Here is a 17,297-nt window from a genome sequence, read left to right as displayed (position 1 = left end):
TTGCGGCATGAATTGGAACGTGTGTATCAAACCCTGGCACGAACCAAACCCTTCACCTTAAAGAGTTGTTTCAACAAAATTAGGCGGAATACCCCTTGTGGGTATGTCCCCGTGCAGATCGTTTTTAGGTTGAAAGGCCAATGCTTTCATATATTCATCTCTGGAAACTCTGACGCCACCAGGAAACTAGAGGTGAATCGAATTTCGTATTACGATGTTCAAAGCACAGAGAATTGGCATCGGAAAACCTCAACAGTGACATGTGTTACAAAAGAAACGGTTCCCCAGTTAGCCTGGATGATCCACCGAACTCTCTTGGTGCATTTAAACTACTCTTTACTAAAACAAATAGTGGCAATGAACTGAAAAAAAACAGAGCGAAGCTGATAACAATAGAGCATACAAATGTTGACACAAAGTCAGAAAACTGTAGAAAATGGGGATGAAAACACACTAAAGCAGAAAATAAACGACCAAGTAAACAGAAAGTGGAGGTCAAGGAACAGAGGAAAGAAAAAAGGTGAAAATGACAGGAATGGAGTTATTGAATTATAGTGGCTGAATGGATCTTTAGCATAGCCTGAATCAAGCAAACTGATGCCATGCCACATTATTTCTGGAGTGCATTTTGACGCTTCACCAAAACAACAAAAACAGCTTTGCGCTTTAATCCTGTTCAATTGAACTGAGAAAGAAATATCAAACGCATGCCACACTCAACATTATAAATCCTGACCCTTGTGTATTTCAAGTCATAGATACATTTAGAAGAGATCGTATGTGGTGTGGACACAGAGAATAAAACATTCCCTTAAATATAGGATTTTTCAAATTATAGTTCAAGTCACTTACTTTGCTAATTTGCCATTTTAGGCTCAACACATTCTTACCACTCCTATCCCCTGTTTAAAGATCTAGAGAGTGGTTTTAGCATAACGCTTGACATTTTAGAAACAATTAAATTAAGAAATAAAGAACCTCGCACTGAAGGCTTTTTATGCAAACCTATTGTATACTATGGTAACAGTGTCTAACGTATACATATAAGCACTACTGTTGTTCTTCTCTTCTCTTATTCCCTCTAGCTCTCCACCGCAGATGGTATTTATAGAGTGAATCTTATGTTGGTTTATTTTGAGAAACACATAATGCCAGTGTGCTTGCCTTTTGACTTTTTTGAATCTGTCTTCTATCCTCTCAGATCACCAATAAAACAGAGACAGTGATTTAATGTCAATGAGAGGACAGCGAGCATGAAGCTCAAGTGAAGAGAAGACGGTTGTATTGCAGGAGGGGTTTCAAAGGCTTCTGTGAATGTGTTGAGAAATGATTATGCTGGGACTGAGTCATCACTTGAATCCATACCTGCTGTGAATGCAAGCTGAAAAGCTGTCATTGAAGCTGCAAACTTTTCAAAGCCACTCTTAAATCATACAGGATGAAGAGAGACATATTCAGAGGAGTGCAGGGATGTTAATAGGTTTTCAATGTAGTGAGTCCTCGAAACCCACAGGTAGTCATTTTAGAGAAATTAAGGTTATGTTAAGGTTTGATCTAATATAATTATGGTTAATATAAAAACTTACAAACTTAAAACTTGACTAAGACTGTATAGGAAGTCATTTTAAAGTCTGGTGATATTATAAAAGTATACAAATATGTTGCAAGAAGAGCAAGGAGGCAATACTACTGCGTTAAAGGCCACCTTTTAGGCAAATTCCATGTCTATTATGCATAAATATTTGTCCCCTCTGTGTTAAGAGATTCGGAAAGTCTCAGGAAAAAAGATTCTCTCTCTTTTTGTCCCGATCCATCCAGATTTTGCCCTCTTAATGATGTCACAATGTTTTTTTGGGTTGTGCAACCATTAGCTAATAACCAACCAAGATAAAACCGACCCACCTTATCACCTGAATCTCCTTCTAGAGCACCATTGTTTTGTTTTTTTAAACCAATCACTTTGCAGAGGGGCGTGGCCAGCAGGACCTCATTAGCATTTAAAGCTACAGACTGACTCAGCACTTATGAGACAGGGCTGAAACAGAGGGGTTTAAGGAAGGCTACAATGCATGATCTGTTTGGTTTTGAGAGCCAGCAAAACATTTCAGAGCCATTTTTTTTATATATCTGAGACCTATAATATATTGTTGAAAAAGAGTATAATAGGGGACCTTTAAATGCAAACCAGGAAAGACATATAAGTTATGATTATAAGAGTATCTTATTGTGTCGCTGGGGAGTGTGCGTGTCGGAGCGACTGAACGAGGTGGGGCGGGTGAACAGCTGTTGGCTATATCTGCACAAAAGAAATGAGTAGTAAAGTTGTCTGTTGTTATTAAATGTACAAACACCTCTGAATAGAATCTGGAGCCTCTTATATCAGGGAGTAAATAGGGTGCAACCGCTTGATACATCATTGGTGAGTTTACTGAATCCTTTGTTATTTTAATGTGTCAGAGATGCAGGATGTGTATCAACATCCTGGGGAGTTTATATTTAAATAGAAAATCAAGACCTCAAAAATGGGAGGGCAAACATGTTCATGATCAAAGCCAAAAAGGTAGTTGAGAAATAAACAGAGCAAAACCTTACAGGAGCAACAGAGGAACCAGGGTGTAACAAATTAGATAGCAGAAGAAGAGCCGGACGAGACATTTCCAGATGATTCTAACCTTCACAGGAGCCAAACACTGTGACAGATGCGGGAGTTTAACCAGCAACCTTCAGATTAGCCCGCTCCGATGAATGATCAAGGGAGTTTAACCGACATGCTCTTCTCGCTTCATTCATCTCCCTTTAGCTGATGGAGCAGAGCTGTGACGCCGCCTGTTCGCCTGTCATACATCCTTCCTCTCCCTTTCACCGCCCTTCTCATATTTCCTGACGGATGTCTTCCCTCCACTATTTCATTGTCATTCCACCTGAATGTTTTTTCCTCCAGCGCCACAGTGTGAAAAACGTCAAAAGTAAAAGCGAGCCGGACAGGGGAAAGTATAGCACTTTGCTCCACTAATATCATGCTAATGGTGTTTTGAGAACGCTTAAAACTGCTGTCAGATGTTAGCCATTAGAAACATTTCAGTGTGACACTCTGGATTTAGATGGACGGGGTTGATCAGGCAATTTCATCCCAGCACACTATACTGTATATGCAGTCATGACTTCAAGTCATTAATCATTTTGTTGCTGGAGGTTTCATATTTGTCAGCTGCTGGATAACTCATTTTGGAACGAAACTGATCGCATCAAGCTCTGACACTTCTATAGTCCTTAAAATCATTCTCTATGGGGAGCCTGTTTAATGAGGGACTTGATGCCCATCTCCCCCACTTGTTTTGGCCAATCAGTGTGAAAGATGGGCAATGCCTGCCTGTTAAAGGCCCAGTAAAAGGTAAGTGTGCTGCAACAGCGTGTTATCCAACAAAACAGCCCGTTGACGGATGATCTCTTGGACATGTCACTGTGCTGAGATCGCTCACTTCACTTGTCATTCTGGATATTTGGATTTGTAACACTTCGTCTTGTTCGCCTTCTGCCTCTTTCCTCTTTTCGGCTCTCCTTTCTTAAATTACTGTGCGTTTGATTTACAAGTGTAATCTCAGAGCATGACGGAAATTTCTCGCTCCGAGAGCCTCAAAAAGCCTCGGAAACAAGGTGCGGGAGTGCAGACAGTCATGGCTGTGAAAGATTCATGCAATAATAAGTCCTGATGTACTTTTAGCAGTGTTTGTAATAGAGACAGATGGGAAACTGAACGAACAACAGGGAGGAGAGCGGGGGAGGGTGACAAAGGGTGATTCATACCTGCAGTGTAGAGGAGAGAGCAGGGAATGATGTAGTCACAATAACAGGAACATATATTTTCCTCATGCTGGGGAAATTGGACTAACAGCTATTAAGAGAAGAACCCACTCAGCCCCCATGCTGCACTTCTCATTGGCCTGTTGGACAGGCTCATTTCTCCTCGCTCTCCACTGAGGGCTTCTGCCAGAAAACGTTCCAGATCCAGTCATCGCAAGACAGAGGGGGGCAACCAGCACCTCAACTACAACTGCTGTGGAGTGTGTGTGAATGCACGCTCATTCACACACACTCCACAGATGTTCAAACTGACATTCATACACACCATCTCAGCAGACACAGATGCCTTCTGCCAGATCAGGGTCAGTCAGCTGTAACATCCCTGTGAATTAGCTCCAATGGGGGTGCACATCAGTGTGTTAGTGTGTGTGTGTATGAGTGTCACTTTGCATCTGCATTAATGCTTGAAAACGTGTGTGGTATTGTTTGGAATAGTTTACTTTTTCATTATTTTCAGAATGCTCATTGTTATCACTTTTGTTCTGGTTTTCCACAAAACTTGCACCCAGAATGTATTCTCCTGCCCAGCATCACTGAAGCCTACAGGTCATTATAAGGCAACAAATGGGATCAATCTCCATCGACCCCTATGTAAAAATGCCCAACTTTACAGAATGAATAAAAAGTTATAGCTTATTATTTCAATTATATTAGTAGTTAAAGTTATGCTGGAGGAAGGTGCCATCTTGGATCGCTAATCCCTTGACGTTTTCACCCAGGCCCGCCTCTACTCCACTGACGAGACATACACTGCCCGGCCAAAAAAAAGGTCACAAGCCTGTGGGGGGCATTGCTATGATCTGGGGTTGCTGCAGTGGGTCTTGTCTAGGTTAAGCAACGTTATGTGCCCAAAGAATGAGGTCAGCTGACTCCCTGAATATACTGAAGGACCAGGTTATTCCATCAATGGATTTTTTCTCTCCTGATGGCACAGGCATGTTCCAAGATGACAATGCCAGGATCCATCGGGCTCAAATTGTGAAAGAGTGATTCAGGGAGCATGAGACATCATTTTCACACATGGATTGGCCCCCACAGAGTCCAGACCTGAACCTGATTGAGAGTCTTTGGGATGTGCTGGAGAAGACTTTGCGCAGAGGTCCGAATCTCCCGTCATCAATACGTGATCTTGGCGAAAAATTAATGCAAGAGAGAAATACCAGTTGTGACATTGCAGAAGCTTGTGGCAACGATGCCACAGCGAATGCGTGCCGTAATCAAAGCTAAAGGCGGTCCAACGAATATTAGAGTGTGACCTTTTTTTCGGCCGGGGAGCGTATATTTAAATGATTTCAGAAACCTATGGGTGACATCAAAGAAACAACTTTCATATTTTATATATGGTTATGTTATCATGCACCCAAAATATTGTATTTTGTTTTAAGAGGACTCTAATCACATTATTTTACAAAAAAACAAGGCTCACTTGTATTAGGAGCAGCTCAAGACTCAGATAATACCTCTGGGAATGCAAAGTGAAGAGAAAAGTGGCACAAATTAGCATCTAATTATCAACCAGCATACCTCTAAGTAATTAAGAAATAAGCAGTTAAATGCAGTTCAGGTACTCTTGTATCAAATACTTTCCCCTGGATTTATGTAAAAAACTGTTTTTGAGTTTGGACTTATTTTATGATCAAAATAATGTGTACATTGTGTTTCTGTTTTCGGTCTCAGCTTCCTGTGTCCTGCTGTGTCTGAATGCATTAGGGTTTCATGTCTGAGGAGGAGGTGCCGCACCTCCTCATTGAAGTCAGAACATTGCCCCTGTTTCCCGTTGACACATGTCACCCTGTCGGCCTGTGTTTGTCATCGTGGTTTCAGCAAAGCAGGACGAAACGGAGAGCAGCAGCACTACTGTACTCTCGCTCACTCTTCCTCCGCTAATAGGCAGGAGTTAAATAGGGAAAGTGGTGACCTGCATCATCTGATTATGCATGTGTAGTGTGTGTGTGTATATGACAGGGAGGGGTGGGCAAAGTTTTTCTGAGCATAATTAGAGCTTGATTAGTGTTGAGATAAGCTTAGCCTTTCAAATGACCCAATTACTGCATGCAAAGAGGGTAGAGGTTATTTTTGCATTTTCTCTCGCTCAAAAGTGTGTGCATCTGTCTCCGCCCTTAACATTTCTTTTTACTGGGCCAGTATGTGGAGTGCTGAACAGATGTCACAAAGCTGGCTGCAACAGCGAACGAGACCGGGCAATGACAGGCGGGAAGAAAAGACTAAACAGGGCTGAGGCTAATTGTACGATTCCTAGACACATTAAAAAAAATAAAGCTTTTAAGCAAGCCCTCTTAGATTTTGGTGCACTGGTTCCACTTAAGGTGCTTCATGATAATGAACATCGATTTTTCTTTCAACTTTTAGCTTCACTGCTGGGCAAGGGCTGATACTGCTGTGATGGGGATTCTGATGTTAAAGAGTCTGCAGTTTCCTATTATAATACAAAATACATTTGTATTCTGTGTTCATGGCATCCTTACCCTAACTTTAAAGATGTTACCCGTACTCGGCCTGGGAGTTTTCTGTAAGCTTTGTTTTAAATGTTCTAGTTTTAGGTTTGCAAAAGTAGAGCTTTAATACAAGAAACTTACAAGGCTACAAAATAGTAATTCCAAGGCCACAGAGGATCAATGGTGCAGAGCCGGCAATATTGACCTGATTTGTCTGCAATATGAAGATGGATGTAATGGTTATGTACTATATTACATGAGAGGGGAGGATTATATAGTGCAGAGATATTTCAGCTGTGTCTTTGAGGCAATGACGCCGTTTAAATCTCTCATTAACTCAGCCACAGATTTATCACCATTTGAATGAGCAACGCTAAATGATCTTTGGGATTATGCTAAGCTAAATCAACCACCAACAAGAGAGCAGCCGCATCTCTATATCGAGTGTCTGAGCTAGCCTTCGTCCCTCCCAAACCCTTTCTCTCTGCCTCCTCATTTTTGTAAATTCCACTCTTATGTTTCTACTTTCTAACTCAGTTTTTTTGTGGTTGAATCCTGTCACTGCTGCCTAATTTGGTTTGATTATCTCTGTCTGTATGTGGGTGTATGTGCCTGCGGCCTGCGTGCATGTGTGTGCGCACCTGGGTGCACAAGAGAGTGTTTCAGTGTGACTAAATGTTGTTTTCTGCATGTGTGTTAATCACTTTGCGATTTTTTATCAGAAGGGCATATAATTAGCTATGTTCTGTGCAGAGCAGACAGACATTTCCACACCTAACTATATAATGGTCTACGCTTTGCAGTAGATCCCTGTCAACCCCATCATCCTCTTTTATTACAGTCTCACTCGCTCCGCTCTCTTCCTCCCACATCGCCATGCTGTGCCTCTCTTGCCTAGTCTTGGCTTTCATGTTTTAGGAGCTCCTCATTCCCTTTAAGTAAGATATTGCCCATTCCTTCCCTCTCTGGATCCCCTCCTCTCTTTTCCTCACCCCCTTTCACATTCCCTGCTCTGTTACTTTCTCCTTGTGTTTGCCAGAATGACTGGCAGGTGTCTCTTCCAGATGCCAAGTCGCAGTTGAGGCAGTTCAGTGATGATGGCATGACAAGCAGAATGTGTGTGTGCTTAAGTAGGGTTTCTTTCTCTGTGTGTGTGTGTGTGTGTGTGTGTGTGTGTGTGTGTGTGTGTGTGTGTGTGTGTGTGTGTGTGTGTGTGTGTGTGTGTGTGTGTGTGTGTGTGTGTGTGTGTGTGTGTGTGTGTTCACTTTACGACTGGTGTGGAGTGATACGAGGAAGACAGAGGAGGGAGATGGCTATTGTAATTGAACCCTGGCTGTGCTTGATGAAGCTTTCGACAAATATCTAACCGACAGGCTGAGATTAGAATTTAGACAAACAACCAGCAGGGAACAAATGCAAAGGCAGAGAGAGAGAGAGAGAGAATGAGAGGAGAAAATGAGAGGGAGAGTTAAAAAGGCATCACCTGCTGAAATGGACAATCACTGTTATAAAGTAAAAGCCACGTTAGTCTACCAGCCCCGGAGGACAAAAGGACATCGACAGCAGTGTGATTATGATCCAATCAAGCTGGAATACGATCAGCGAAACACCTTCCTCTGTGTGGCTTATAGACAATACCACTTTTCTAAAATAAATATGACATAACATGCCATACAGTGTGTAGACAAATACAGCAGTTTGGGGGAGACCCCTACAGTGTCCATACAGGAAATCTGTACATGCAACAGCATACATTGATAAATAAAGAAAAGTGAAATTGTATTCTTCTCGCTTCTGTAGAAGGTCTAATAAACTAAAATGATTCTGCTGGTGTGTTTTTCGAATAGGATAACATTTGGAAGGACTCACTGTGCTGTTAAATTTGTAGTTTGCACGAAAAGTGGAAGACACTAAGAGAGGCAAACCAGGTTCAAAGTCAAAGCTTTAACCCAGCTTTTAATGCAACGGCTAAAAGGTTTGAATGTTAATATCACGTGTAGTGATATTACATAACTGCACCGAGACTGAGTTTACTGTTAATGTCTGGTGTTATTGTTCAGGTGTCTTGAGTATATAAGATGAGCTGAGACAGTATTTATTTTTGTTTGATTGCTGCCTTTTTCGCTGTTCCCCTTTTTCGAGTAATCAAATTTGCAAATGATTTAGCACCTAAGACAATTCAGCTGCAGCCCACATACTTTTCCTAATCTTTGTTCCGAGAGCCAAGGCCGACAAAATCCTGTGGAATATTTCAATCTTAAGAAGGTATTAGGTATCAAATGAGCTTTGAAACATTACACCCCTTCGCCAGAGATTCACGCCAGGCACAAATCACTTTTATAGCAACTCCTCCTGATTAATTTTCCTATTTACCGCAGGACTCTGGGAAATGCGTTATGAAGAACTCCGGGTGATTTTTATGTAACTTACAGGTCTGAATCTTGGCTTAACGCCAGCTTAACACTTCAAGCTAATTGCTGATCTGCAATTAGTTGTCTATTTAAGTATTGCAGACTGCGCCAGTGCAGCTGAGCTGAAATCAGATTGGAGCACAGACTTGGAGATGATTCCTAACTGTTGTAAAGAGCAATAGATGTAAACATTATATACACTTAATTTTCTACTTATAATATTCAAAGCATGAACTTTAAACTTTATTTCTCGGTTTCCGCCTTGCTTTCAAAAGCAGACCTCTAAGTCAAGCCAGACGAATCCCTTTTAACTAGGCAATAGAAGAATAACATGTTTGAGTGACTGGATGATGATGGGAGATTTGCTGCCCCCATGTCACATCCATATGGCAGACAGTACATTTTTGTCATCACTTCCATCTCTATAGCCATCTAAACACCCACAAGCAGCAGAGGTACAGTACATCTGCACACATTTCCATCAAAAGGGGTTCAAATGTAAACACGTTCAACTATGAAGAGTACACTCTATAATGCACTATAGAAATAAAAAAAGATATGGAGGATATAATGGCAAACAAATGAAAGAGGCAATGCGGAGGGAGAAGAAAGTCAGATACAAAGCGATGATGATGAAAATAATAAAAGGAAAAAAACGAGAGACTGCAGGGGTAAACAAATGGCAACGGCAAAGCAATTGGAAATGCAAACTAACGCTGGAAGCACTATTAGATGTATGTGTCAGGCAGACTGAAGACTATTTTAACGTAAAAAAATTATGGGGCCAGTGGGAACACGCCCTTGGTGCGTTTACTAAATGTAAACTTACACTAACAGCTGAGAAAATCTAAATTGTACTTTGTAAAGCAAAGAAAGTTGCTCTCATTTATGAATCCCTATAAGTATAGCTTATATTTTCTGTAGCAGATAAGCATGAGGGGCGACAGAAACAGAAACAGAAATGCACATACATAACATGTGTTTACACACGCACATACAGAGAAGCAAATAGATTTGTAGCTAATTAACAGATACAGAAGGAGAAGCAGAGCAGCGCAGGAAGATTGAGTTGTGGGGGAAGGAGACAGAGGAACATGAAACGAGGGCAACACAGATGGACAGATAAAGCAGAGGAGTCGAGAAAGGGCAGGGAAAAAAAACTCAGATAAAAATCATTGTGATTACCAGAGGGACTGAATACATGTTGTTCAGTATGTTACAGCTTAAAACCATTAGACCAATCAAAGCTGTTAGAACAATCAGTGTGAAACAGATAACAGTTAAAGGGGAGGAAGTGAGTCAGTGCGCATATACAATAATAAACATACAATCAAGAGCCCTTCAGCATGAGCATCTATAGTAAATGTGAACTGATCATTGTTTAATGTTTATTATTCAGCGTTCCTCCAACCAAACAGTACATAAGTTATTTCTGAATCAGATATAACACAAAAATGAACAGAAATGATGTTAACGGCATAGTTACTTTGAAAAACTAAAAGTGCTTTTCGTTAAATCTATGTGTAACTTGGTTTGTTGTATGCTTGTGTATTTTTTAATCAATGTATGCAAGTGTAGAAGGTGGGCAGAAAGTCTGCAACCATAGCTCTACAAAAGCGTACGAAAGGAACAAATACTTTAATAGATATTTAAAAGGCAACCAGATAAACTAACAAACAAATAATAATAATGAAAGGTTGCAATCAAGGTTTGAATAAGTGATAGGAAAATGGTGTATTGTTTAATTCACACATCATTAAAAAAAAAGTTAATTTATAAATTGATGATAAGTGATGATGATTATTCATGATTGAATACTAAAAACGTGCTAAAATCCACAAATAATTAAGTACTTGCTGCTAAACCATCCATATTTATAAATGTTAAATATTCATCCGTTCATACAGTATTTACAAGGGCCACACTATTGATTTGCAGTTATTACAACAGGACAGAAGATGGGCACTGTGACAGCTGTGTTTTATGATGAAAAGGTCAACATTGTCAAAAAGTCACTGCTCTCCCAATATGTTCAAGATAAATGTCACATACACAAGGAGACATCCACACACGTGGATCACACCGGTAATACTGCTCTGTCCTCTGCTGACATTTCAGAACATGTTGTTCTTTACAGAGCGGAGCGGCGGTGTCCTGCACCGACTGACATCTGTCCATCACATCTGTCCCTGCCACTTATACACACACACAATCACACAAGGCTGGACACAGCACATGATGTCCACATTGAATCGTAACTCTCTCCGTTTGGAAGTGGCTCCCTGGATCAGCATGCCTTCCCCCTTAACTTTTTTTTTTTATACCCCTCTGGCCACACAATACATCAAACACTGGAGTGATCCAACGCGGGGGGAGAAAATCAAATAAAAGATACAAGTGAGAAGAGAGGAATCTGAAAACAAAAAGTAATATCCACTTCACAGGCATGCTGCAGATGATTCCGGCTTCATCCTCCACCTCCCTCTCCTTCTTTCCCTCCTTCTCACTTTCACTTATTGTGGGAATGTATTACAGGTGAGATGCGTGTTCACTTGTAAGCAGGAGAAACATTGATTTTCTGTCGCCTTTAGAGGATAACCAAAGGATATAACACTGTGCGGCGGTAGATAGGATGCTGTGTCGATGAGGGTGTGTGTGTGTGTGTGTGTGTGTGTGTGTGTGTGTGTGTGTGGTATCATCAAGATTGGTCCAAGGAACTCATAAATAAAAATGTGACAATCATACTCCCGCACAGTTGAAACAAAAACAAAGTCCCACACACACTCTGCTCCATTGTTGTTTTTAGTGATTTTACTGTGTGTGGCGTTGAAGGGGGCTCTTGGTATTCAGGATTTCCAAGGTTTTTTGTAAAACATCATGGTCCGTGGTCTTAATTTGAATTGAAATTAAGATACAGCAAAGGTTAAGCAAAGGGTGAACAGTTACAGATAGAAAAATGGACTTAAGCATCAATAACTGAATCTGTGTGTGCCTGTGTGTGTTTGAGATTTTTGTCAGTGTTGTAATTTGTCAGCACTGAACCATGCCCATTGTTGTCCTTGTAAACTGAGAGAAATAAGTGTTTCATTTAAGATGCGTCTGATAACAGGAGCTCTGCTGTATGAATTCAATTAACTCTGCTTGTCCTTCTCTCACGCTCCCTTTCCCTTCATCTCTTTGTTTCACTCAGGTTATGGCGGGGTGGAGTTACTGTTGGTGCTGTGTGGCCTGGATCTCTCTATGCCTTGCCCTCGTCATTGCATCTGCTACACCTCACCTAGCACTGTCTCCTGCCAAGCCCACAACTTCCATGCTGTGCCTGAGGGCATCCCAGCGCAGAGCGAAAGAGTCTTTCTGCAAAATAACAAGATCCAGCGGCTGCTCCGCGGCCACTTCTCGCCCACCACCACCATGTTGTGGCTTTACTCCAACAACATCTCCTACATACAACCCTCCACCTTCCACGGCTTTGACCGCCTGGAGGAGCTCGACCTCGGGGACAACCGGCACCTGCAGGCCGTCGCCTCCGACACCTTCCTGGGCCTGGGCAAGCTCCACGCCCTGCACCTGTACCACTGCGGTCTGATCACCCTGCCTCCAGGGATCTTTGCGGGCCTCAATAATCTCCAATATCTCTACCTACAGGTACATGGATAACAGCCTCGTTTTATCTCTACTGTACATTGCATCTGCCACTGAAAGCGCATTATGGTCTAATCCGTCCATCAGCCTGGCTCAGCACTTAATGCCTTTTCTGATTACATTTATTTAATTGGACACAGAAAGCGGCACTCATACTTAAGTAACCAACAGGATAGCTTTTGTTATCAACCACTGTAGGAAAACAATTCATAAACTAAAATTGAAATTTAGAAATGTTATTTTGAAATGGCTTTGTGGAGAAACGTTTCTATTATATAGATATACTTAAGGCTCTCATATCCATATTACTAATGGTTATATCAATTGACACTGACACTCGGGGGGTTAAGGTTACAGCTTAAATGTTTGGCATCATCCCTACATCATCTATTACAGCCTGTCAGATTTACAGAAAATCATAGCAAGTGAGTGGTCGGTACATCAACTATGATTATTGGCAAATGGCCCAATTCCTTTGAATCCTTGACAGGAAACCCCGACTAAAAAGGGCAAAGAAAATCCTTCCTGACCCCTCATACACGGCTTTATTTAGCTACAGGCCTCTAAAAGACAAACAGATCATCAACTATGCAACCATTCTGCGTTCAAAGAAAAAGGTTTGAATCCTAGGCACAGTCCAGCTATTTCCAGCACACACTGGGCTTTGTTTATGTATCATGTTATCTAATGTATACATGTAGTACTGTAGTATTGATTATTATGTGATGCCATAATCTAGCTTAAAGCTGTACAAGGAAATGAGTTAAAGTGATCATAACGGTTTTCCAATAACAACATATCACAAGACAGCAAATGAATGCAAACACTAAATAATCAAAGTGATTTCCAATGCACTGCGTCCCTTTGTTTTTAACTTTTCTTCTTCCCCTACATCCTTGCAGGACAACCAGTTAGAGTTCCTGGAGGACGATCTGTTCATCGACCTCCTGAACCTCAGTCATCTCTTCCTGCATGGCAATAAACTCTGGAGCCTTCGTCAGAATACTTTTCGTGGTCTGGGGGTCTTAGACCGCCTGCTTCTCCACCAGAACAGAATCCAGTGGGTCGACCGTCAGGCTTTCCATGACCTGCGCCGCCTCACCACCCTTTACCTGTTTAACAACTCCCTGACCGAGCTCTCCGGATCCAGCCTGACTCTACTGCCGGCGCTAGAGTACCTTCGACTTAACGACAACCCCTGGGAGTGTGACTGCAAGGCGCTGTCACTTTGGGATTGGCTGCGGAGGTTCAGAGGCTCCACCTCCTCTCTGATGTGCGTTTCACCACCAGAGCTGGCAGATAAGGACCTGAAAACGCTGAAGAAAGAGGAGCTGCCCAGTTGCCTGTCCACCGAGGGTCACGCACATGGCGGGCCGGGTAGAGAGATGGAGAACGGAGAGTCATTGAACCACCTGAATCGCCACAGAAACCATCACAACCACCACCAGCGTCCGTACCTGCCCCATGGGGATCAGTACAACTTACCTACACCCTCCCCACTGCCACGGCCACCTAAGGGAAGCCGCAGAAACTGTACCCGCCGGGGCCGCAAGGCAAAAGGGGGGCTCAATGAGGTGCAAGTACTACAGGAGGTGGGTGAGAAAGACTATACTCCAGACGATGGTAAATATGACCTGTCTGGAAATGGAAGGAGGAAGAACAAGTGCATCCCCAGAACTTCTGTCGGCCCACCAAGTGGGGTCCAGAGAGCCAATAATAAAGCAGGGTCACAGTTTGCAGATTACATTTTCTGTTTAACATCTGCTCTGTTGCTGTCACTCATCCCTGTCATCCTACGCTGAGACAGGAAATGGACACTTTTGTGCCGGTGATGCAACGTTATGATTCATTCTCCTGAACCACCCTGCCCTGGCTCTTTAACTGAGGCATGTGTGCATTTCTGTGTGTGTACATACCATTATAAAGTACCTACTGTCGAAGTATCCCTGTGGTATCAAAAGGCAGGAATCTTAATCAAAGTCATAATCAAAACATGGAAGTCAGGGAGAACAATTTAGCCCATTTCTTTGATGATGTCACCGAGAGAAACATCAGGAAATCTTTACATTTGTCTCTGCGGCATAAATGGCTTCCCTGAAGTCCTAAACTTGTGAAAGCTGTACAGACACATAAAATAACAAGCCAATGATTCATTCAAGTAACAGCGAGAAGAACGCACAATAAGGATCAGAACAGTGCACGGCTCAGTCTCTATCTTTAGCCCTCTAACACAAAATGCTCCCTCCATCTGTCACTCATGTTGAGACAAAGACCATCATTAATATCTGTCACACTGCTCACTCAACAGCACCTTTTGATCCAGAAACACAATGCTGCAGACACAAGTGGCAGCAAAATGAGTCATCTTAGATGCATTAATAAATACTTTCACAAAATATCTGATAAAAAGGGTTTTATTTGCATGTCTCACAGGAAGGTGATCCTGCAACATATTATCGCACAAATGTATCCTTGCCTTTTTCTCTAAACTAACACTGGAGCTGTGAACAGCGTATTCCACTGATATTTCTTCAATCTAGTCGTATTTGTTGTTCATCCAACCCATCAACTTAAAAGCCATTCATTATAAGAGCCAAGCGATCAAAGTCAGTGTAAATGAGTGAATGAAAGTCTGTGTCACTGTTTTTAAGAGTGTGTCTACTAAGAAAAAAGAAAACTCTAAAGCCATGCGGGTAGAACGACACTAGATAAGAGTGCCTAATTAGAGCCAGTGGCCAACATGGACAAACCATGGGAGTAGAAGATGGTTGGTTCACTCTTCGACCTAACGGCAATGAAACAGAGGCTTCAACGAGCCTGGAGGGTCAACACATGCAGGTCAAGGAAAATCTGAAGACAGGGCCTGGCTCACAAAAAATGATGTACTTTGTTCTGTAATTCTGTGGAGAATTATTGGAAAAAATATATAAATCTTTGAAGCAATGATGATTCAATCCAAATAAACACAGGAGGGTTTGGAATGCTAGAAAAAAAAGCCATCAGGAAGGAGTGATGACCAACACAATATCTCCTGTAATGATCTAAACACCTGCTTTACTGGAAAACAAAAGCAGTTCTGTGATGTTCCCACAGTACAAAAGGGACTGACAAACCTCTGCTGCATTCCCTGGAATTGTTCTTATGGTGTGTTCAGGGTGCTTCAAAACAGACGGACTTGAGGATCTGTAAGCCCTGATTGGAGAGTTGGATATTTATGCTGCTATGTCCGGCAAAGTGGGAACTTTCTGTCGCTTGGGATTGTTCTTCAGGAAATAACAAGGACAGAGAGGACTATGGGACATTGAGCGTTTCAAGCACACAAACAACCCTAACAAAGCCCGGTCACCTTCACAGCCTGCCTGTCACAAATTTATAACCTCTGTCAGTCCGGGGCTTTCAAATCCCAGAGTAGAGCACCACAGGTTTGACTTTAGACCTGAACTACTTCAGAGTCACCCACCCAAAGTCTCAAATGCACAACTACAATGAGGTGAACCTGTACAGAAACACACGGGCCCCCGGGTACCTTAACTAGCCAGTAATGCTAAAAGTCTTTATTTCCTATAGCATTGCAATGTTATATTTTCAGAATGATGCCTGTATGCAAAGAATGACCTAGCTGTAAAAAGCTAAAATCATGACATGCTGACAAAAAGCACAAGAAATTAATAGTGTGGTTCTGCGGGCAACCTTAAAGTGTTTGGTCTGGATGGGAATCGGAGAGAAGGGGCCACATTCCCTGCTTGTGTGTTTCCTGCTGAGCCCTGCCTTTTCATGTCTATCTATTTAGATGTTGGGGACAAACAGAGGCCTGTCACTGGTGTCATCTTCCTGACATGTAGGATTAGAGACCCCTTCTGGTAAACTTGTTTGTGCTGCTGTGAACCCAGAGGTGATGTAAATTGTGTCTGTTTATTCCTGTGAGGATTTTTTTGTAAAAAAAAAACAAAGAAAGAAAAAAAGAGAGAAATTCTCTGTTGTGTCTCGGTAGTTCCCTAAAAAATAAACAGGGAGCCAGGGGCTGGGACTTTTTTTTATTTAATACGATTATTATCATATATTTTTTTCAGTTCTGTCTTTTATTCTGCTGACTCATTCAAGATAAACGGTTATCTGCACTGTCCCCCTCCTGCGCCTCCTCTTTTCTTTTCTCCTGGTCGACCCCTCGCTTTTTTCCCTTCCTCATCCTCTCCTCCTCCCTCCTTTTCCATATGCTTTTTTTTCTTCCACCCTCATTGCTCCCTCCTTCCCCCACTCCTCCTTATTCTTCTCCTCTCCTCTCTTCCTTTGTGTAACCCAAATGTTTTGTATGTGGTTATCAAACAATGCCAGACTCAAAAGCTGTTTATAAATAACATTAAACAGAAAGTGTCCTCAAATGGCTGATGTGGTCTGTTTTTTGTTCACCTTTCTTTTGTAAGTGCATATGCACATCTTTATGCGCATGCGTGCGTGTTCGACCGTGCATGTGTCTAATAGACACACCTTCAAAATGAGCCCTGAGGCTGAATGATAAGGCAATGAAAAGGAAAGAGAAATGGTTAGAAAGTTAAAAAAAGGTAATGGAATAAGTATGCACATTCATCTACCGCAGGGAGAGAAACACACCCACATTTAACCATCATGCCCTAGTTTCACTCATACATTCAGCAGCCTGGCATAAAATATGCATCAGAATGACTGTAAGCACACACACACACACACACACACACACACACACACACACACACACACACACACACACACACACACACACACACACACACACACACACACACACACACACACACACACACACACACACACACACACACACACACACACACACACACACACACACACACACACACACACACCTGTCGAGCTGCATTAGCACAGGGTGAGGGTTTTAGGGAGGTGTCTTCTGTCAGGTCAAGGTGAGGTCAAC

At 42.1% G+C, this 17,297-nt stretch overlaps 1 protein-coding gene across 1 annotated transcript in view; it reads left to right on the top strand.

Moving 5' to 3' along the window:
* Nucleotides 1-16,698, top strand: part of LOC134870945 (reticulon-4 receptor-like 1) — an 81,687-nt gene extending 64,989 nt beyond the window's left edge. The window contains exons 2-3 of the mRNA XM_063893487.1: nt 11,919-12,373; nt 13,273-16,698. Coding sequence (XP_063749557.1) covers nt 11,919-12,373; nt 13,273-14,172 — 1,355 coding nt within the window. The 3' untranslated portion in view covers nt 14,173-16,698. The remainder of the gene's footprint in view (nt 1-11,918; nt 12,374-13,272) is intronic.
* The last annotated feature ends 599 nt before the right edge of the window (nt 16,699-17,297 follow it).

The sequence above is a fragment of the Eleginops maclovinus genome, chromosome 10, assembly GCF_036324505.1.
Source record: "Eleginops maclovinus isolate JMC-PN-2008 ecotype Puerto Natales chromosome 10, JC_Emac_rtc_rv5, whole genome shotgun sequence".
In the NCBI taxonomy this organism is placed as follows: Eukaryota; Metazoa; Chordata; class Actinopteri; order Perciformes; family Eleginopidae; genus Eleginops; species Eleginops maclovinus.
Note: the sequence above shows the minus strand (reverse complement) of the source record. Positions and strands in the feature narration are given on the sequence as shown.